The sequence below is a fragment of the Vigna umbellata genome, chromosome 10, assembly GCF_029865625.1.
Source record: "Vigna umbellata cultivar VRB3 chromosome 10, Vumbellata_1.0, whole genome shotgun sequence".
Lineage (NCBI taxonomy): Eukaryota > Viridiplantae > Streptophyta > Magnoliopsida > Fabales > Fabaceae > Vigna > Vigna umbellata.
In genome coordinates, this window is record NC_142174.1 from 11,367,256 (window position 1) to 11,388,805 (window position 21,550).

The window sequence follows — 21,550 nt, forward strand, 5'->3', positions numbered from 1 at the left end:
ATAGAGTCAAAATATGAGTGTTATATATTATCATTCTTAAATTGCTACATCATAATCAGTAACAGTAATTATTTATATAATTTCTAATTAATCTTTTCTCCTTTTCCCATCACTTTCTTTTCACTCTTACTTCCTTTGTGTTAATTTCAAACAGTCCTTGAGATCTTCCAATGACAACATGCTTAAATTTTAATCTCCTTTAAGTATGTTTAAGGTATTTGTGCTATGACTGTACTGATTTAAGGTTTAAGGTCTAGATTTAAACTGATAACAGTATATTATCAAATTTACTCTCGAAAAATTATAAAATCCGATGTATTTTCCCGGCGATTCAGAAAAAAACGAGGAGAAACATACAAAAGAATGAGAAAATGAAAATCATAGGTGGTAACTAAGTACTATTAAAGACAACAATGCCGTGAATATTCGCGTACTTGTGTTTGGGCCAACTTGAAACTTCGCCGCGCCCTTACGTTGTTGTGCAAGGCGAGGCTACTCTGTCAGCTCGCAACCTTGTTATTCACAAATTTTAACTTTTTCTCCAACCTCTTCACTCTCTTTGCTACGCTATATATTTAACTTTACAACACTCTCCGTATTCATCCATTTCAAAACTCAAAACCTTCCTGAATAAGTCAGCCGTCATGGGAGAAGAGGTCTCAAACAAAACCCAACCAGAGTTGCACGATCACCATGTTGTTGTCGACTCTGTTCCTCCTCTTCAGGAAAAAGAATCAGATAAACCTGACCCTTCAAACGAGAACGTCGCTTCTCCTTCTCCACCTTTTCAAAGTAAATCTCTAACTCTTGTTTTACACCATACCTATATGTAATACACCCACAGCTTAAAAGCAAAATTTAAATATGATTTTGTTTACTAAGCTTAACAGAAACTCAGTTTATGCATGGTTTTTTTCTTCTTCTTGGTGTTTGAAGGATAAAGGATGTTTTTGCTAGTGTTTTCATAAACTCTTCTATGTGATTAATGCGTAGATCGAAAGCAGAATTGACGATCATGTTACTTTCTCTGTTTCTTTTCTTTCTCGCATCTTCTCTTTATTTAGTCCTGTTTTGTTCGAAGTTAATAAAGTTTGAAGAATAATTTTTCTGGTGCCTGTTCTTCTCTGTGTCCAACAAGATGGTTTTCTCATCATATTATACATTTCTTGTGTCTTGATTTTATCTGCCTCTTTCTTTTGAACCTTTGGTTTATTCAGTTTGTTTATCTTTTTGGTTACCTCTTTGAGTAGTTTTTGCTTTGGTTAAGACAAAGCTCTTAAAGTTCCTTTCTGGTTAAGACTTTTACTTCTATTGTATTCTTTGATATGTGTAAGGTAATATAGGTCATTAGATTAGAGTCCCTGTGGCATAAAACTATTATATATTGATCTTTTAAACAACGTGAATGAATCTTTAGGCAATATAATTGCTACACTTGCACGAATGGAGAAGTACTTGCATTGGGCATGTAGTATTTATATATCCTATGCAACAACTATTCATTCTCTCTGTCATGTTTTTCATAGAGGTTGAAGATCATCCTGCTGGAAAGGATGCCGAGGATTCAGTCAGCAAAGGTCATTCTTTAACAAACTGTTATGTACTTACTGAATGTTCAAGAGATAGGTAACCTTTTTTCACATTGTTTCACCAGATGTTATGCTTGCAAGAGTTTTAACAGAGAAAAGATTGGCTTTAATCAAAGCATGGGAGGAAAGTGAAAAGACAAAGGCAGAGAACAGGCAAGTTGTCACCTTAAATAATCCAAACAGGGAAGAATAACTATTTATGTTGTGAGAGCTTTTGCACGAGGCTATGTAACAGATCAAATTTTAAGAATGATAAACCTTGATGTATCTGAAATAAGATTTCTTGTTGCTAATTCAAATCAAATATCGTTGATTCTTACAAAATTGAGTTATATTTAAAATAATTTTTTTAACTGTATTAGAACTCTAGACTAGAGTTTATTTGTTGAGTTTATTATTTCAATCGAATCATGGTTGGATTACTTATTAATATCTAATCCAATACTCAAAATATATGTTTCAAAATAAACACAAATTTTATTTGTAATGTTAAATTAGACTTAATTAATTAAAAGTTGAGTTTCATGAACGTGAAATGATATTTAGGGCATACAAGAAGCACTCTTCTGTTGAGTTGTGGGAGGATAGCAAGAAAGCATCAATAGAGGCAGAACTGAAGAAAATTGAGGTGATTAGCATGGTTGCCTTGATGTACATATACACTGATTATGTTAAATTTGTGTTCAAAGATCATCACTTGAAAAAAAATGTTTTCAACAGGAAAATTTGGAAAGGAAGAAGGCTGAGTGTGTTGAAAAAATGAAGAATAAAGTTGCTGAAATTCACCGATTAGCTGAAGAGAAAAGGGCATGTGTGGATGCACAGAAGAGTGAAGAATTCCTGGAAGTAGAGGAGACAGCTGCAAAGTTTCGTAGCCGTGGAGTTACGCCAAGGAAATTCTTTGCATGCTTTAGTGCCTAAGTTTCTTAGGTCAATGAAACACCAAATTTTCATCCATTTCTTATATGTTGTTACACATTTAAATATTGTTCGCTGTGTTGTTTTTTCATATGTACTATTTGGAGCTGTTGATTTGAAGAGGATAAATTAGTATAGAAATAAGGGAAGAAGATTTGTCTCCCATAGTTGTTCAATATACTGTTGAAAAAATATTAGCAATTTGATTTACTTCCATTATGCTCTTTTAACTTCATTCTTTATTAAAATACGTGCTTTTTCCTGTAATTATAATAATCAGTCATGAATCGATAACCGTATAATCTTTTGAAAATATATCTACTGGTCTAGATCAGTTGATATAATTACTTTGTGAATTAAATATTTGGAAAGAAAGTTAACTTTTATTTAATTTTCAAAATCTTTATAGTGATTCTTTTAAAAGAAGAGAAACATATTGAATTTTCTGATTTACAATATATGTGAAATCACAGGTGATTCAATGTTAAGATCACAAATGAGTGGTTTATGTGAATTTGTGATTACAAAGGAGGCAAACCTATGTTAATGTGATGCAAGCATTCAATTACTTTAGCATATTGAGATTTTAGGGTTCTCTAATATTGTTAATTACATAAACGCATGTACAAGGTGTTATACTAAGAAAGATTAAAAGAAATCTCATATAAAAGTCAGTCTTTGATACTAATACTCAATGAAATATGAGAAATTATCTATATTTATATGAATAATGTCAAGTTGATAAGTGAGATGAATATTTATGGTATTAGTTAAAAAAGAGACTAAAGTAAACTGTCTTAAACCGAAGTGTCCTGAATGAATATTTTTAAACTATAAACTCTATTAATCAAAATCTAAGATTTTATGGCATACATGCTACTGCCTTTTTATGTCAGTGAAGCACTTCGACTAGAACAATTATTGTACTTTCTGTAATGGTTTATAATAATTGATTACGGCACCACTTCAGCCAAACGCTACAATTTATAACTTTTACGACATGTGAAAATGGGTGAGACTTCAGGATGCAAAATGCATTTGACTCTTCGTATGTATACTTAAAGTAGCAATATATCATAACATGTTATTAAGATGAGCAATAAACCCCGAATGATGAAATACAACCTTAATGTGTATAAAGTAAAAAAGAATATTAGTTAACAACGGTAGAAAATACCACTGAGAACCTTTTACGAATATTTTTCACTGAGTCAAATGATCATTACCATTCAGCCTTAGAATGGTGTATAAGTGTAGATAAAAAGAATGCCTTGTGTATTTGCTATGGCCATCGTTTCTCTCCAACTGATGAGGTACATCCAAAACCAGAAGCAGTTTGCTAATACAATAAAACAAGCCAATACCCATCTGAACGACTTAAAGAATTTTTAACCACATGTTGTATGTGAACAGATGAGCTATATGAATTCATTCACCACTTGTTCTTAAGTCAGGAATCATTTTAAATTCTGAAAAAGCTCCGGAAGATGGGCATTAGTCAGCTTGGTCCTCTTAGTGATTTCATTCTTCTTCTTCTTAGGTTTAGGCTTTGTTGAAATGCCTTCCATTTGCGCTGCACTCCTCCTCTTTGCAGTGTTAGTAGCAGGCTTCATTCCATTCTTTTGTAGATCCCTCTCTATGTCAATCATATCACGAGGCAATTCAATCTCCCGAAAAAGCTGTTTTAGGTCATCATCCACCTTAATGGGCACTTTAGGATCATTCGGGTAGGCAATGTCCTCTTGTGAGTCAAAGTTGGATAACAGCCAAACCTCCCTTGAAGCTTTCAAAGCCTACAACCCAATAACGGTCTAGTTCCGTGAGAAACCAATTATTTAACTAATTTTTGACTCCTTGCTACTCTAAGAAAATCACCATTCACCACTACAAATTATCCAAGTATTAGATGTTGCAAATTAAATTTTTAAGTAGTTCAATTCTTTGGATATTTTTTTAAAAAAATAACACCACAAAGTTTCACTCATGTATTATCTTAGTATCACATCAACCTATAGAAGCAGAGACACAGAATGGTCTTTCAAAAAAAAAAACAGACAAACGAAAGTATGCTAACGAAGGAAGACGTGGAAAAACTAAATGTAAGACCCACGAAAAATAAATTTTTTGAAGGGTGATTTGGACGAGATTTATATTTTTTTATAATAAAATAATAATATGTTAAACAGAATATGGAATGTCACTAATAAATGAATATTTGGTACAAAACTGAACCCCTTCAGGTAATAATGACATGCAAAGTTCAGCTTTTTGCTCAAGTAATGCCAGAGAATTCAAAATCCCATATACGAGAAAAATCCATTTCCTCAATACAAGCCATAATGGCATAATTCAATACTAGCAACTCGATGTTCATAGAAAGGGGTAAAATGATTTTAAGATTTAATTGATGTGATGTTTCAGTGAATAAGCAAATTAGTCCAAAAATCAGATCACATTTGTTTGGTTCACCCAAATTTTCTAGTTTGGCACCTATACTTAACTGACATGAACATATTTTAAAGTTATAAGATTCCAAAGTTTATTTAAAGTTATAAAATTCCAAAGTTTGGTCCTTGTATAAAGCAATTTTGGATTTCCATACTTCCGTTTTATATACTCACAACAAGAAGGCATAAGCAAGTGCTAACCATATTTGAAACTCAATCTTTCAACTATGCCATTACTTTCAAAATAATACATATAAATTTAAAGTATGAAAGACAGCCTCTGAACCCTCTTCAAGTTATGCTAACTTATAACTTCATGTAGATTTAACGTGTGAAAATCTCATTATGTTAAAGTTAGAGACAACTTTACTTGAAATAATTTATTATTTTCATGACATCCACATTATGAATTTGCCTAAATAGAGTTTCATTGCATGAAAAAGAAAATTTTCAAGTACAAACATTGAAATAAATTAAAAAAAATGAGAGAAACTATTTAGAATGTGCTTGAAAACACAAATAAAGGGTGGGATATACACTTGGACTTGTTCCTTTCCTTGAAAGAGCTAAGACCATGGGTAGACATAATATAACTAGTTTTTATACATATGTACACTATATTAGTTTGTCCATATATCGTCTTAAAAGAATTTCACAACTCTCTTACTGAAACATTTGATCTTAAGAAAGTGAAATTTAAACTTAACTCAATTTCAATATCGATTTATAAAATGAGGTTTGTATATACTTTAAAATGAAGTTTGTTTTCACATTAACTAACAAGAATAATTTACCTGCAAGTCTTCCATCACAGTTGGGTAAGAATCTTTTAGGTCAACAACAGCAATGCCCTCTGGAAACTTACGCACCAGGACAAGCAGCTGACTTTTGTCCCTAATATCATGCTTGGACTGCAGAGAAAAAGCAATGCCAGTATCACAAACCAAACTATGGACCTAAAACTGAAACATGAAAGTGTAGATACAGTAACACGTTAATAGAAGTTACCTTGTAAGAGAATCTTTCCCCATCATATTTTATTTTTGGGTTTTTCCTCATACTCTCAAAAACATCCTTATTAGCTCTCATGTCCACATAACACGCTTCATTTATTTGCTCCATCGTTAAAGCCTTTCGGGTCTGTAAAGCAAACACAAGCAAAAACACTAAGCATCAATGACACTCACTAACCACCATTCAGAATGACCATCAGACACAAAATAACTTACAGAAGGCTAAAGTAAAGCATATACTATTTCCCATCCTCTTACCAATAATCAGCAGCGTCATATTACAATTAGCCAAATGCTAACTGTTCCCTTAGGACACTGGTAAATGAATTCAAATTTTTAATTAAATATTATCATTAATCCACTTCCATTGGGATTTACTATGCATTCTCAATGTGAATTCTGATAAAGGCTTTTTACTTTGAATTTGTTAACTGTCTTTAGGATACTGGTTATCAAGATCCTTAAAGTGAAACATTTTTAACAGAAGATAAGCAATCTTATTCAAGTCATAAGGACAATTAGATGTTCTGAGTATAATAACCCCGGTTGCATATTTGACACTGCTGATTAAGCATATTTTTAAAGACTCCGGGTATTTTTCACTTTTCACGAGAGACAATCCTGTTTGAATTAGTTAGAATCACCATCATTTCTGAGTATAACCTAACTGCATATTCGACACTGGTCCTTGAGCCTTTTTTAGAGACCACAAGACGAGAGACAACAATACCGATCCGTTAGGATCATTATGAGTTCTAAGCATAACCCAGCTGTATATTAACAAAGTACATTGAACAATTTTTTAGAAATCAAGTATCTTACGTGAAAGACAATACCACTTGAATAAGTCAGGATCATCAAGAGTTCTATATTCCAGCTGTATATTCAACACTGCTGATCAAGCATCTTTATTTAGAAATCACAAATATGTTTCCCGAGAAACAATCCTACTAGGCTAAGAAGCCATGGGTTTTGCGTATAACTTAACTGTATATTTGCCACTACCTATTGTGCTAGAACAACTTTACACTAATTGATCCATTCGGTCTTTACTAAAGATGAATAAACCATAACACAAATATTTACGGTAATATAGAAAAGATGGAATGAAAGAATTATATATACCTCAAAAAGGAGATCAATAACACGCTTCATCTGAGCCCCTACCGGTGCTTTGCGGATGCTATTAACATGTTGAAGTCTTTCCGTGTCGTTAGAGAACTTGACAGCACCTGGAGTTCTTCCATTGTTTGAAGCCGAAGAATTCTTCTCTGGCTGCCTTTTAAACCTGTTTCCCTTTTCCTGAAACGCCATCTGACGTAAAAAACTGATAGTAATCGCAGCACAAGGTTTTACTCTCAGATTTGCAAATCGATCAACTCCGCGCTGGTACTTTTGATTATCTACTCTTCTATGTCTATTATTTGGGGAAAAGGCTTAATCAATATATCTTATTATTCGTGGATCCAAATTGGAAAGGGAATCAAACAGGTGGTAAGTGGATTTTGAAAATGGTAGATTACGAGAAGATTGAAAGGTGTATGATCGCGGGAAATTGGATTGTGTGGCAAAGGGGATTGCCTTCACAGGTTTTTCTCCTGCACAATCTGAATCACGCAGACATAGGAAGGAAGGTCTCCTATAATATTTCTCCGCAATTCAAAGCGTGCCTACCCTCCTGTGCTATTTAACTAGGTTAAATAACTTTTTCTTTTTTTATCTCTAAATTTTACTATGCAGATAAAAAATAATTATACACAAATCTTTCAAAAATTAATTTATGTATTTAATCATTTTAATTTTTTAAGTCTTATAACACGTGGATCATAAGAATATGTGGATAACTTATCTTATTCAAAAACAGAAATAGATCTATTTATTGTGTTATACTATACATATGTTTAATAGGAAAAGGTTTAAACTATTTTTGTCCTTATCATTATAAACTACCATATTAATAATTTTATTTTTTAAACTTTATAACTATTTTTTATAATTATTTTTTGAAAATTTAATAGCATATTAAATTTTAATAGTAAATTAACTAATTAACTTTTATTCATTATCATAAGGTAAAGGTAAGTATTTGATCATTTATGAGGTACATCGGTCAAAGAGCCGTTGATAGCGTGTGAATCAACGAAGTTGCTTCGACAGAACAAACAATTACCATTCACTTTGTTTGAAGAAATATTTAAACATCTATATTAAATTGACAGAAAAACAGAAAATGACATTTTTTTTACGGTAGGAGTGAGACTTGATATCTAGAGTCACTGTTGATGTATCTGTATTTTTTTGGTATCGTCTATTTATCGTATAAATTAGTTAAATCAGGACAATCCTCCTCGATCCCTAATCACCAATCACTCAACTCTGAAGTCTGAAGGTACTGAAAGTTGAGCTGTTGACTGTCTCAGCTTTGACAAGTCTCGGATCCAGAACCGATGGATTAGGGTAATCTATTACACGCTTCAAGCAAGAAGGTTTAGGATTTTGATACTGCGTTATGTTTTGTTCTCTGATTTTACTTTAACATGTTTATTCGAGCCAAAATGATGCATTTGTGAGGAGCATGAAAATCTTCTTTTACTCGCTATTCTACTGTGTTGGTTACCATTATAGAGAGGCTAAACGAGAAACGAAAAATCGTCGTGTGCTGGTGACGTCGTCTTAGGTTCAAACGGCTAGAGTCGTCTTCAGTACCTTTATTTTATGCGAAATCAGCAATTTATTCAGACGATCCTGGTTTGATGCATCTTACATGCCGTAAGTTGTGGTGAATATGCACAAAACAGGTAGAAAATAGATAAAATGTTGATATATAAAGAGAGAGAGAGAGAGAGAGAGAGAGAGAGAGAGAGAGAGAGTTAGTGACAGAGAGAGAAGCTAAGCACAGTCACAGAAACTGCATATTCACTTGGTGCTATGGACACGGCCATATTTTCAGAGCTGAGATGAAAAACAATAGCATGGATCTTAGGATTGTATAATCTGGGCGAGGAGCTGAACATTTACGATTAGCATACTCTTGTAAACTGTAATCTTTTAGTTTATGGCTATTTTTGTGTTTTGTGTGCACGTCCTGTAATTATGTTTTGAAAACAAAATTTAGGGATCATTTTCAAGAGGTGGACAAATATTTAGTTCTATTATCTATTTCATTACTCATAGACTTCAATTGGGGCCACTCATAACCCGTGTAATTTTTTCAACTAATCTTGAATTTGGTGGGGAATATGTTTTAAAATTTTCTCTCTTAATGTATGTGAAATTACTATTTTATAGTAGAGGAGAATGATACTAACATATTATAGAGGTATTTATTTGTTGAGTTAAACATGTTTCTAATCCCTAAACTTGAACACAAAACTGAAAATCGTCTATGTCCCAAACTTTGATATATTTTAGTTTCTAAACTTAAAAATGAATGTATATAGTTATTTTAATCAATGTTGGTATTTTTTCATGTGTTAAACAGTGTTCTAGGTTGCCATTTGAGCAAGAACTTGTTAAACAGTGTAAACAGCTCAAACAATTTGATACGTCAAAAAACTTTAGCTCAAGTGGGCTAGGAGAACTATATCAATTAATTTTTAAAGTTTGGGGACCAAATATTATTAAACTTTGGAACAGAGATGAATTCTAATTTCATGTCAAAGTTTGGGAACCAAATAGTATTAAACTTTAGAACAGAGATGAAATCTAATTTCATGTCAAAGTTTAGGAGCTAAAAACATATTTAATCTTTATTTTTTTATAATCTTGTTTAATCTAGTCAATATGTCTCATGTTTAGATGCCACTTGGTTGTATCCTATCCGATCTTCCTTCTCTTTTTAATAATATGGCTGTCTTTTTGTCTCTGGAAATGCAATCCTATATGGTAACTACTATCTTGGATGTCAAGCCACAACTTCTAATATGCGCTCTGATAGCATGTCCTCCTTGATTCAGTGAATCAAGTTAGAATGAAATTTTTTGGTTTTGGTAAATGAGGGAATTACTTGTTAAAAGGAAGAATTTTTGGGCTTTGTCAGATGACACAAATTTGAAACTAAGCTGAAAGATTCTCTTAAATTACATCACGTTTGAGAATGGGTAAAGCTCGACATAAAATGTCTGAAGCAACCAATAGACAGATCAGCAATAGCACAAAATGCAATTCCAAACAGGTAAGTGCAAAATTTTATTGAATTTATATTTGTTCTTGGATGTTGTTTTCCAAATTTTAGCTAAACTCTTATCACTCACCCATTTGCTGATGTTTGATAATTTCAGACCGTACAGAAATCAGATGAACATCCTGAATGGTTACCTGATGGTTGGATTGTGGACTCCAAAACTCGAAAAAGTGGTGCACATATGGGATGTGGGTATAAGGTGGTAACAAAGTCTCTTTTAAGTATGATTCAATATTACTTTTACAGACCTTGACAACTTTGATTAGGCCATCTTCTGTCTTTTTTGTGTCTATTTTCTATTCTTATATTTGGCTGCAGTGAGTTCTTGTTCTTCCATAAACGGCAGTTGGTGTTAGTTAGTAGATAGGATTCCTAGCATTGGCAGCCTAAATCTATAACGTGCACCACTTCTTAGATTCACATTTGAAACATGAATAAAGATGTCCATTGAAGAATATGGAGTGGAAAATGTGAATCAGGAGGATATTAGCTGGCAGCCCACAGGACCTTTAGCTGCTCAATGCTTGGATTGTTATTAGCAGGATTATCACAGGGTCAACAAAAAAATATATAGAATGTGTTAATTCTTAATTGCAGTTGTGTCTATTAGTATGTAGGACAATTGCAGTTTTGTTCTCCTGATCTGCCTGGCTAGTGATGAGCATTGGTTTGAACTGGTTTTTGGGACACACATTTCAATGCCGTATTCAAAATATTTATAATGGTTATATTCATTGGTAAAACAGTAAATACTACACTCTTCAATTGATGTGAACATATTATCATGTACCTCTTGATATTTTAATCTCTTGTTCTGTTTATTATTTGATGTATTAATTGCATTACAGCAATGTGGCTTTATCTTTTGTATGTTCACTCTCCTCTATTAATTACTTTTAAAATAGTAAAGTAAACCTTTTAGTAATATATGCAGGTGAGTCTGTTGTGCATATGTTCGTTGCCATAATGATGCATCTCATCATGCTGTAAATCTCTGTTTCTTTTTGCAGTGTTACATTGACCCAACTGGACGCAAATTCTACTCCAAGCCAGAGGTGTTACGTTATATTAAGACTATAAACATCAACAGTCACAGTTCCAAGAAGGAAAAGATGCGCAAAAGCAATGTTTGTATCTCTGTATCTCTCATCTCTATTTTTCTTTTTCATTCTTCTTTTGCTGCGAACTTCATAATCAAGCCTACAGTTTTTATTTTATCTTGTTATCATTTACTAAACTGTTGTAGTTCATGCACAATTGGTTATTCGCATAATTGGAATTTTGTGATTCATTAAGTTGTAGTTTCATGAGATTTAAAGATAATTAATTCAGGAGTTCTGTTTACTCTATCTTTGTGATTAAAGAATCAAGCTGTAACTTTAACTTGAAAATACAACCATAATAAACAAATTGTATATGCTAAGCTATGAAATGATGATGCAGTCTGCAATAAAACAAGTTCACTGAAGATGGAATACTTGCATTAAGGTCTACTTAAGTTTCTTGTTCACTCTTTTTTTGTGTCGTGCTCAGTTTGGATTGAGCTTCTTTGATGATATTTTTGGTAAGACATTTTTAGTCCCAGTTTAGTTTGTTGACTTTCTTATATGCTTGTGACTTGTATCTAGTTGGTAGTCTGTCATTGGTGTCATCAATGCCTTGGTACTATCATTATCATCCTTGGTATTCTGAAACATGGCTATAACTAATTATTGTGGGTATTATAGCTGAAATTATTAATCAAAGGTTTCTTTAAATTCTCTTGTTGATTTCATGGATCTTGTTCATTGCTAGGTCTAGTGTTTATGACTTAACTGGAATATTAAATTTTTACTTGTTGAACCATCAATGCTCTATAAAGAAGTTACTCGTGGTTGTATTTCTGTTCAGCCTATAGATGTTGAAGCAATGCAAAAGTTTTCTTAAGTTTGTACTGACAAGCTTTTTGAATAAATACTATATACTACCCTTCTGATTGAAAATCCAAATTTAAATAATAAGTTGAATAGCTTATGATAGGTTCTTCTCACTTCTAAGTAATGATTAGGCAATGAAAATGCCTTGAATTTGAGAGTGTGGCATGCTAAAAGATTGAATAAACTATCTTTCGGGAATTCTTTCTTAATCACCTGCAGAGAGAAACACGCCTCTTGTAGAAATTGTTTTATGGTGTGAAATAAATATACTTCAATTAACATGATTTGTGGTTCCTACAGAAAGTCATGTAACATCATATCTTTACATGAATGCTTTTGACATCAAAACAATTGTTGCAGTACTATCCAAAATTATTAAAAAGAATAAAACTCGAGGTACAGTCTATCTTAGGAATATGATTAGAACTTGGGAACCTGAGTTATCTTGACAAAATTGGTTTTCAATATGCAGTCTTTATAGTTTTGGAAATATTATTTTAGGATGCAGGTGAGAAGTCCACTGCTGAGGATTTACCACCTGAGCAGATAATAGATGTCAAGATTAGGAAGGGTAGCAATGGCTGTAGAATAAATCCAGTATTCTACCTTTTAAATTATTGTTCATGAAACTGAATATTGGTTAAATTTCTATTTTGTCTACTGAATACTATTAGGACTTCGAAATTATGAGTTACTGTGATAAAATTGTTGTCCAATATGCAGTTTTTATAATTTTCGAAATGTTATTTTAGGATGCAGTCGAGAAGTCCCAAGTTGAGGATTTACCACCTGGTTGGACAATAGAAGCCAAGGTTAGGAAGGGTGGTACTGGCAATAGGAAAGATCTGGTAAGAAATTTCATCAATATTTGGTAGATATATGCTTTGCTGTCCTCCACCCAAAAGAGGAAATTTTTTAATACAGGGCTTAAGATAAAACTTGAATTTGTTAAAATAATCCTAGAAAAATTATGGGAGTATACTTCCTTGTTTTTAGATGGAGTATTTTAGGAAATTATATTTTTGGAGTTGTTAAAATACTGTCAGACGTGTAGCATGCTAAAATAGTCCTAGAAACAAGTGGGAGAAGAGTAACAGCCCCCCTTTGTTACATTTGAAACAAAATAAAATGTATATTTATGATTTATATGATCATTCATTTCTGTCAACTCTAGTTTTTTAAATTGTATTTCTTCTTTTGGGAGGTGGTTAGCAAATCAAATCTCATTTGGTTTTTTACGTCAGATTGTAATCTATTGTAGTTGATAGTTTTCTAAATGTTTAGTACTTGTGTAAATTATGATTGGGTTATACTTTCAACAGTTTTATATAGATCCAGTGAGTGGATATGTATTTCGCTCCAAGAAGGATGCACTACGCTATGTTAAGTCTGGTGATATAAGTTCGTGTGCGATTAAACCGTACAAGCAACAAATCCAAGATGAAGACAAAGTATCTGTAAGGCTTGTGTGCTTAATATGAATTATACTATCTGACAATGGTAGCTTATATCAAGTATGACTAACTTCCATTGGTTCTAACTGTTAACTGTTAAAAGATAAAAGGAAAGAAAACTCTGTCAATCACATGGACTTAGCACTTGTTTTGATAGCAATCTGATTAATAGATAAGTCTAATATTCATGAACTGACAGTGTAAAATAGGTTTTCATTGTCATCCAATCGTAAATGATTTCTGGTATGACTTTGAAAGTAATTTTGTAAAAATCAACGAACTTACCATACATGGTGGATTGTGATATGACTGTACGAAATTATTTTACACTGTCAGTGCATAGGTTTTTCTCTACTAAGTCTATGCCCCTGAAAAAGTAAATAGGTGTATTTATTTTAAAATCCCGGTAATTACATGCATTACTGCATTGTTAATTTTTATATTCAATATAACGTGCTCTTGCCTATTACATTTGCAGTTTCTATACTATTTTTCAGTGGGTTATTATTCTATAGATGTATGATGGTTACTGGTTCAGAATATAGAGATTAACTAAAATATTCCTTCTCCACCTTTGGATCAATGTATCCATTCCAGGTTCAACAAGGGCAAGAAAGATCAAAATAATCTCTTAACTAGGAATTTAAGAGCTTACCCTCTCACACACGAAACAAAATGACTACCTAACTGCCTTCACTTACATTCTCTGCCTTTATTTCTATCAAGCTATCTAATTAACCACTCTAGCAGCATTCCTAACAAGGCCTATTCTGACTATTAGGGCTGGCCTATTTGATTCTTAAGGTCCATTTGATAAACTAGTTTCCGAATATGCACTCCTTATAATTTTGGAAATTTATTTTAGAATGCAGATGCGAAGTCCACTATACAGGATTTACCACCTGGGCAGATGACAGAAGTCAAAATTAGGAAGGGCAGTAATGACAAAAGGATAGATCCGGTATTGTACATTTTAAAATATTGTTCGTGAAATTGATCATTGGATTGGATGAGTTTCTATTTTGTCCATTGAATACTATTAGAACTTGGAAATTGAGTTATTGTGATAAAACTGTTTTTCAATATGCAGTTTTTATAGTTTTGAAAATATTTTAGGATTGGGTCGAGAAGTCCCAAGTTGAGGATTTACCACTTGGGTGGATAACAGAAGCCAAGATTAGGAAGGGTGGTAGTGGCAAGAAGAAAGATCTGGTATGAATTCATTGATATTTGACAGATATATGCTTTGCTGTCCCTCTCCACCCAAAAGGGGAAAATTTTCAACACTGAACTTTCTAATATACTCTTATGTGTTTTATAAAGATTATGCCATCATGGAAAGACTTGGATTCGTTAAAATAACCCTATAAAACAAATGGTAGTATATTAGCACCCGCTCAACTAGTATTGTTCTCTGTGTTTTAGATTTAGTGTTTTGGGAAAGTACAACTTGGACTTATTAAAATACTCCCAAAGGTTTATCATGCTAACAAACTCCTACAAAACAAGTATGAGTATATTAACACTCCCATTTGAAATAAAACATATGGATAATCTTGCTCTCTGGCTCATTTCTGTCAAATCTAGTTTTCTTTTTCGTATTTCTTCTTTTGGGAGGTGGTTAGCGAATAATATCCAGTTTGGTTTATTGCATCATAGTGTAATATACTGCATTTAATAGTTTTCTAGATGTTCAAATACTTATGTAAATTATGATTGGTTCATACTTTCAACAGTTTTATTTAGATCCAGTGAGTGGATATGTATTTCGGTCCAAGAAGGATGCACTGCGCTATGTTAATTCTGGCGATATAGATAAGTGCGTGCTTAAACCTTATAAAAGAGGAATCCAAGACGAAGACGGAATAAGTGTAAGGCTTGTCTACTTAATATGAATTTCTATCTTACAATGGTAGCTTTTAGTAACTGTTAAAAGATTAAAAGAAAGGAAATTTCTGTAAATCTCATTGGACTAGGTTGAACAAGCTGCAATATAAGCAAGTTTGAGTTATTGTCAAAATTCTGATAACTGCATGCTTATTAATTTCTATATTCAACAGAACGTGCCTTGAATGCTTTTTGCACTTTCTATATTATCTTTCAATGGCATTCTAATGATATATGATGGTATGTGATAGATACTGGTTCAGAATGCGGAGATTAACTGAAAAAAAAAATTATTTTTAAGTTCCTTCTCCAACTTTGGATCAATGGTACGTGATTTAGGGTCAATCAACAAGTGAAAGGATGATAAAAGAAATTATTTACTCTCTCGGAATTTGAGAAGCAGCTACTCTATCCAACCCTAGACAAAATGACTACTTAACTGCTTCCCATTAATTTCTCTACCTTTATTCAGAACAAGGCAACTAATTAACCACTACAACAGCTTTACTAACACTTCCCAACTATCAGAGCTGACCCACTTGATTCCTAGGGCTCATTTGATGTAAACTTTATTAATTGAAGGCCCTGTTCCTAACAATACACCTAACAACCCTCCTAAAAGAAATAGATAAATAAGTAAAAGATTCATCGTGTCCACAATATGTGGAAAGTTATCTTTGGGTTGACATTCTTGCCCACTCATTTTATCTCTCAATCGTGCTATATCTCAATTTGTCTTCAAATGCTTGATTGATGGGTCAGAAGAACTCAGATGCCTGCCCATCACTTGGTACTCGAATATAATGGGGTATGTTTCATTAATTTTTTTCCCAACCTTATTCTTCCCAGGAAATCACTGCACTCTATTTTTCCTCCACCTGTTCTCTGCTGTTGACAGATTAGGTCGTTCCTCCATCATATTGTTCATGTATTTTTTTTCCCGACTTTTCCTTCCACGTGATTGGTTTCTTCTCCAACACCTCCATGGTTCTAAATCTTGATCTTCAAACCTTAATTAATGCTTCTATTTTTGGAACTTGATTCTAATCCCACATCCTGGACCCGAACTAGCAGGTCCAAATCATACTTGTGTTGGTGTTATATCTCTTTATAGAGTTAGGGTTGTAACTCTTTCCAGAGCTAGTTTTGTTGTTAAATGTTGTTCAAACTGAACGGTTGTAATCTAGGGCTATAATTATGTAATCCATGATGTTAATACCTACGATAATATTCAACTATCTTTGAGTGTATGTGTGAAATTAAGCTTGTGTACTTGAGTTCTGTATAGAGATCTGTGAGTGTGTGTGTTCAGTGCCTAGTTGGGAGATAAAGACGTGGAGTGGACTTCGGTGTCTAGCTAGAAGACAGAGTCGGTGGAGGGGTAAAAGAATCTGGAAGAGGTGAAGGGTATAACAATTGCAATTTTTTATGCAATCACCTTTTGAAAACTTTACCCCATTATTGTCTTAGGATTGCTTGTGTCCGAAGTTCGACCATTAGTACCAATGTAGGCTTCTCCTTCCGGTGCTAAGCATTTTTTGTAGTATGGTCTCCCAATAAATCATACATATATATTTATATTTTAATTTGGGAAATCAAGCTGAGAAAAATTTATTAATCTCGTTTTGTTTTTTGTTCAATCTAGCCATCATCTATTGGCAAAAGGCAGAAACTAACGCAGTCTGCAGCAAATCAACAGCTTTCTGTAGGTAAGAAATCACAAAACAATTATATTTTAGAATTAGATGATTTTTTATTCTTCAAGGTTATCCAATAACAATGATAAGTATTATTCCATTCTACAAGGTCAACCTGATGTGAGGAGCCAATCGTTAGAGCATGCAACTGCACACACTCCCGAAATGATGAAAACATTTGATTCAGGTAGTTTAGCGCTAATAAAAGGTATATTGTTGAAAGAATCAGAAAAATAAGTTCTGTGATGAAGATGAATTTTTTACTTATATCGTGCAGATGATATGCTAGAGAAGGACCACTTTGTGAATGTGATGGAGCATGCTAGTGAAAAGAATCACAGCAACAGTAGTTTATCCAAAACCAAGGAGTCCAATGTGGCTCGCCGTTTTTCACGGAGACTTTCTCGGGCTGAACCTGACCAATTGACCTACGTGGCCAATGAACAGGCTCTTCAAGTTCCTAAAAGAAAGTTGGGAAAAAGTGTAAGTATTTTAGACACTGATTTGACAAATAAATCATCTCAGCAGCTGAGTGGTGTACTGGAAATTAAGCGTTCATATAAAGAGCAAGGAGAAGTGCTATTGAACTCAACAAAATCCAGAACCAAGGAAGAGAAACAAACTTTTTGTCGTTCTTCAAAAAGATTAGCTGGATTTCAACCCAAGCTGATGAGCGACTCTAGTTCCCAAAAAACATCTTATAAAAGTAAAAAGTCTAAAGGTGATGTCAAAGCAACCTTGCAGCAAAGTGATGGTCAGCCAGTTACGGAGTTTGCATATCATGCATCTATAAATGGAGAGTCGTCAAATAAAGGCAGAAAACTTCCCGAAACCACACCCATAACTAGCAATCAACTGAAGAAATTTGATGGCGAAGAAATAAATAACGATGAGAAATCAGAACTTGATCAATCCTTTGCATTTCATTATTCTTGGTCTGACCCATGCTTGGAGTTTGCAATTCAGACCCTCACAGGTGCATTACCAGTTGAAGATTCAACTGACAATGGACAAACCAGGGTTTCTGAAACTGATACATCTCCCAAAAATAAGTTGGTTGAGAATGTTGCAGGAAGCAGCAGTGACAAAACCTCACGTGTAAGTTCAAAGCAATCCAAGAACAAAAAAGAGCTTAGAGTGCCAAGGCGGTTGTCAAAGCGACTTGCTGGCAATGAACCCGAGGTACTTCCTACTGAAAAAGCTGCCGAATTCGCCCCTCAGAAGTCCTGCAATGACAAACCGGCTGCCACTGCGAATTTAACTAATGGAGTGTCTGGGTATCATCGTGACAGGGAAGAACCCGAACTTGTTGTCCAGTCATCTGACAGGTTGAAAACATTATGTGGTGAATCATTGATCAAGAGTGAGAAATCATATGATGCTCAAACGATTCCCAATGAACAAATGCAGAGGCATGAAGATGAAAATGCCGATGATGAAAGATCGTATTCACAGTTCCCCACACCTTTTGGGGACTCCTGGTCGGATCCTTGCCTAGAATTTGCAATTAAGACTCTATCAGGTGCTTTGCCAGTTGACGCACAAGCTGCGGACATTTTACCTGTTGTTACTCCTGATATTAGTGATCCCCCAAATATGGAGTCACTTCAGAGTATGGAGCAGAAGAGCATCAATGCAGAAACTCATGATAATCCCTACCAATCCCAGACCAAGAAAGAGTTTAATACTGTTTGCCACACATCAAAACAAGACCTGAACCAGCCCGAGGTGACAACCTACTCTACATCTTTTGGAAATGATCCAAAGTTCGCAACTAGAGAGTCTTACAAGAATGAAGACAGTATGACCAGGAATTCTAACGAAACAGAACCCCAACGTATTAAATCTGGGAACGCACTAGAAATTGATATAAACAAAACAATTCTTGAAGAAGAACCACAACCTGAAACAATAAACTACGATAATTCTGACAGAGAATTCGGTGCTTCATTTATGGATTCTTGGTCAGATCCATGCCTAGAATTTGCATTTAATACTCTTTCAGGCTCAATACCAGTAGAGGAAAATATAACTATTCAAGCATGTTTCCAGGAACGTGCCCATTGCCATGGCCAAAGAGGGGGTTTCTCGACAGTCCCTGATTTTGGATTTTCCAGCATTTCTCATAGTGGTATCTCATTTCACAATAATATAGGGGAGGAATCCAAGTCGGTTCAACAGTCATCAGCGAGTTCTTCTTTCCACCCCCAGGAAAAACAGGGCCTGGACGCTTTCTTCGGGGTTGATCCTCAAGAACAATATTTTCAGAATAATAATAATTTTCAGAGAAAGTGAGTTCGCAAAACATTGCTGGCTATCCCAAGTATAATACTTAACGACTGTACCTGTGTGAACATCTATATCAATATCATCATTATCCATCGTATTCTGCATCTATCCCAACTCTGTGTGTGTGAACATCTATATCAATGTCATCATTATCTTCCGTGCATGCTAATAGTGACTGTTGTATCAATTAAAAACGTCCTATCTCTGTTGAATTTTAATTAGTCAACCGTTTTACAATCACAATACACGAAAATTAAATTTGACAAAATAAATTGGGGAAAATTTTTGCATTGTTTGAGGTTTTTTTTTAATTCGAATAAAACTAAATTAAGAACAATTAAATACTCACATGATTAGTACTAAATGTTTTACTTGAGATAAATGCAAATTAAATGTATGAAAAATTTATATATGAAAGGATGTTATGTTAATGTTTTTAATTAAATTCATACTTACTATTATTACCATGTGCAACTTCAAAATTTTGAAAACAAATATAGGATCAATAAAATATAGATAATCTTAAATTTCAATTTCTCTAAAGAAATGAAGGCTATATTAATTTGTAGTGTTAGTGCATCAGCATGCATGACAAATGCATATGTTAAATATTTGTTTTTCGTAGCTAAGGTTTATAATAAAAAATACTTTTAAATATCTAAATTGCATTATAATTAAAATCAATAATGAATTAAGATTTATGATAAAAAGTAAATATATATAATACAAGATTATATTTAAGTATTAAAAAAAAATTATTTAGAAAATAAGAGAAGGCCTTGAAATGATATTGATAAAAGAGCTCGTAAAAATGTTTTCATTGAGAAAAATAATTCTCAAGCACTACAACTGTTCGAATCTATATACAGAAAGTATATAAATACTAAAAAATTTAAAATATATTTAATAGTGTAGAAAGTTAAAAATACAAAATATTTAACAGTGTAGAAAGTAAAAAATAAAAATATTTAAATGTTTGTTTTCTATTGCAAAACTGTATACTTAATTTTTATATAATAAAAAACTTAGAATCATATTTAATTTTCAACAAGTTATTTATGGTAATGGTTAAATAATTTATTATAAATTTTGGTAGTAAGAGATATTTTGATTTTGGGCCAGATAATATTTTGATTCTACTAATCAAACTCATAGTTGTACCTTTTAAAACCATAATACCTTTTAAAACGTATGAAAGAAACAAAAGAGAAAGTATATGTTGAAAAAAAATGAAATTTCTATTTAGAAAATAATAGTGAAAGATTGTTCCTAACACGAAATCTATACCTGACAAAGTCTTATTTATCATTACTATGTGCTTATGCTAATAAATTAAGTGCAAAGTGTGGTGATATATAATAGGATTCTTCCACGCCACAAAAGTATTATCGTTCTCATTCATTGAATTGAAGTTTCAAACCTTCAGATAATAACTGTACCGCATCATTATTGACACCTGTATAGTATACTAAGATATTTATTGGATAAAATATCTTAAATATTTTAAGCGGATAAGATATTTATGAGTAATTAACCAGATGTTCAGGTGATTAAGGTTATTTTTATTTCGTTTATGAAACACTTATAAATAGAATGACACATTCAAAAGCCAGGTATACCACTTACGTCAGATGGACTCTATATAATATTCTACAGTGATAATATAATCACTTTCTTGAGAGTTGAGATTCCATAACTCACGTCTGACTTGAACGTCGGAGTATTTTCGCAGGTACCTCTCCCTTCGTTGATGAAAATAGATGAGCATTACGAGTTAAAGGAGTGCGAAGGACAACAATTGAGGAAAAGCGAGCTTCCAGACATTTAAAAACAACAAAGACATTTAAAAAAAGTTAATCCAAAAATGAGCTACCCAATCACAACACAACAAAACAACACCCTCGTTGACTTGACCTGCTTTACCTAACTATTAAAGTCACCACACCTACTATTGTCTACATACATTTCATCCCACCCTCACTTCTTTCTTTTATAACTTCAAATTTTAATTTAATTACATAATTTACAATATTGAAATATTATATTTAAAATCTTAATCGCATATTTCTTTATCCTACGTTAAAACATCGGATTGGCATAAAAAACCGTTAATTAATTAATTCTCATGATCCGGCTGCTTCTTTATGCAAGTGCGTA

General features: G+C 33.1%; 3 protein-coding genes across 6 annotated transcripts; 2 read left to right on the top strand and 1 right to left on the bottom strand.

The window, feature by feature from the left end:
- The first annotated feature begins 428 nt into the window (after positions 1–428).
- LOC124830531 (remorin-like) lies at positions 429–2,723 on the top strand. The gene is made up of 5 exons (XM_047304287.2): positions 429–792; positions 1,527–1,577; positions 1,655–1,742; positions 2,136–2,217; positions 2,310–2,723. Exons 1-5 carry the CDS (start codon positions 645–647, stop codon positions 2,508–2,510), a joined length of 570 nt encoding a protein of 189 aa, XP_047160243.1. The 5' UTR covers positions 429–644; the 3' UTR covers positions 2,511–2,723.
- Positions 2,724–3,618: 895 nt separating this feature from the next.
- LOC124830516 (transcription initiation factor IIE subunit beta-like) lies at positions 3,619–7,625 on the bottom strand. Its single transcript, XM_047304263.2, has 4 exons — positions 7,093–7,625; positions 5,963–6,094; positions 5,749–5,865; positions 3,619–4,300 (listed from the first exon to the last, which is right to left on the bottom strand). Exons 1-4 carry the CDS (start codon positions 7,279–7,281, stop codon positions 3,965–3,967), a joined length of 774 nt encoding a protein of 257 aa, XP_047160219.1. The 5' UTR covers positions 7,282–7,625; the 3' UTR covers positions 3,619–3,964.
- Positions 7,626–8,266: 641 nt separating this feature from the next.
- Positions 8,267–19,562, top strand: LOC124830517 (uncharacterized). 4 transcript variants are annotated; one of them, XM_088100124.1, is made up of 13 exons: positions 8,293–8,453; positions 10,007–10,141; positions 10,248–10,349; positions 11,161–11,277; positions 12,568–12,663; positions 12,819–12,914; positions 13,389–13,523; positions 14,386–14,481; positions 14,637–14,732; positions 15,257–15,391; positions 17,053–17,116; positions 17,214–17,291; positions 17,382–19,562. In XM_088100124.1, the coding sequence occupies exons 2-13, from the start codon at positions 10,064–10,066 to the stop codon at positions 19,397–19,399; spliced, it is 3,111 nt and encodes a 1,036-aa protein (XP_087956250.1). In that variant the 5' UTR covers positions 8,293–8,453; positions 10,007–10,063; the 3' UTR covers positions 19,400–19,562. The 4 variants fall into 4 exon arrangements, with proteins under 4 accessions (XP_047160220.1, XP_087956250.1, XP_047160221.1 ...); XM_047304264.2 differs by lacking the exon at positions 12,568–12,663 and having other exon boundaries at positions 8,267–8,424; XM_047304265.2 differs by lacking the exon at positions 12,568–12,663.
- The last annotated feature ends 1,988 nt before the right edge of the window (positions 19,563–21,550 follow it).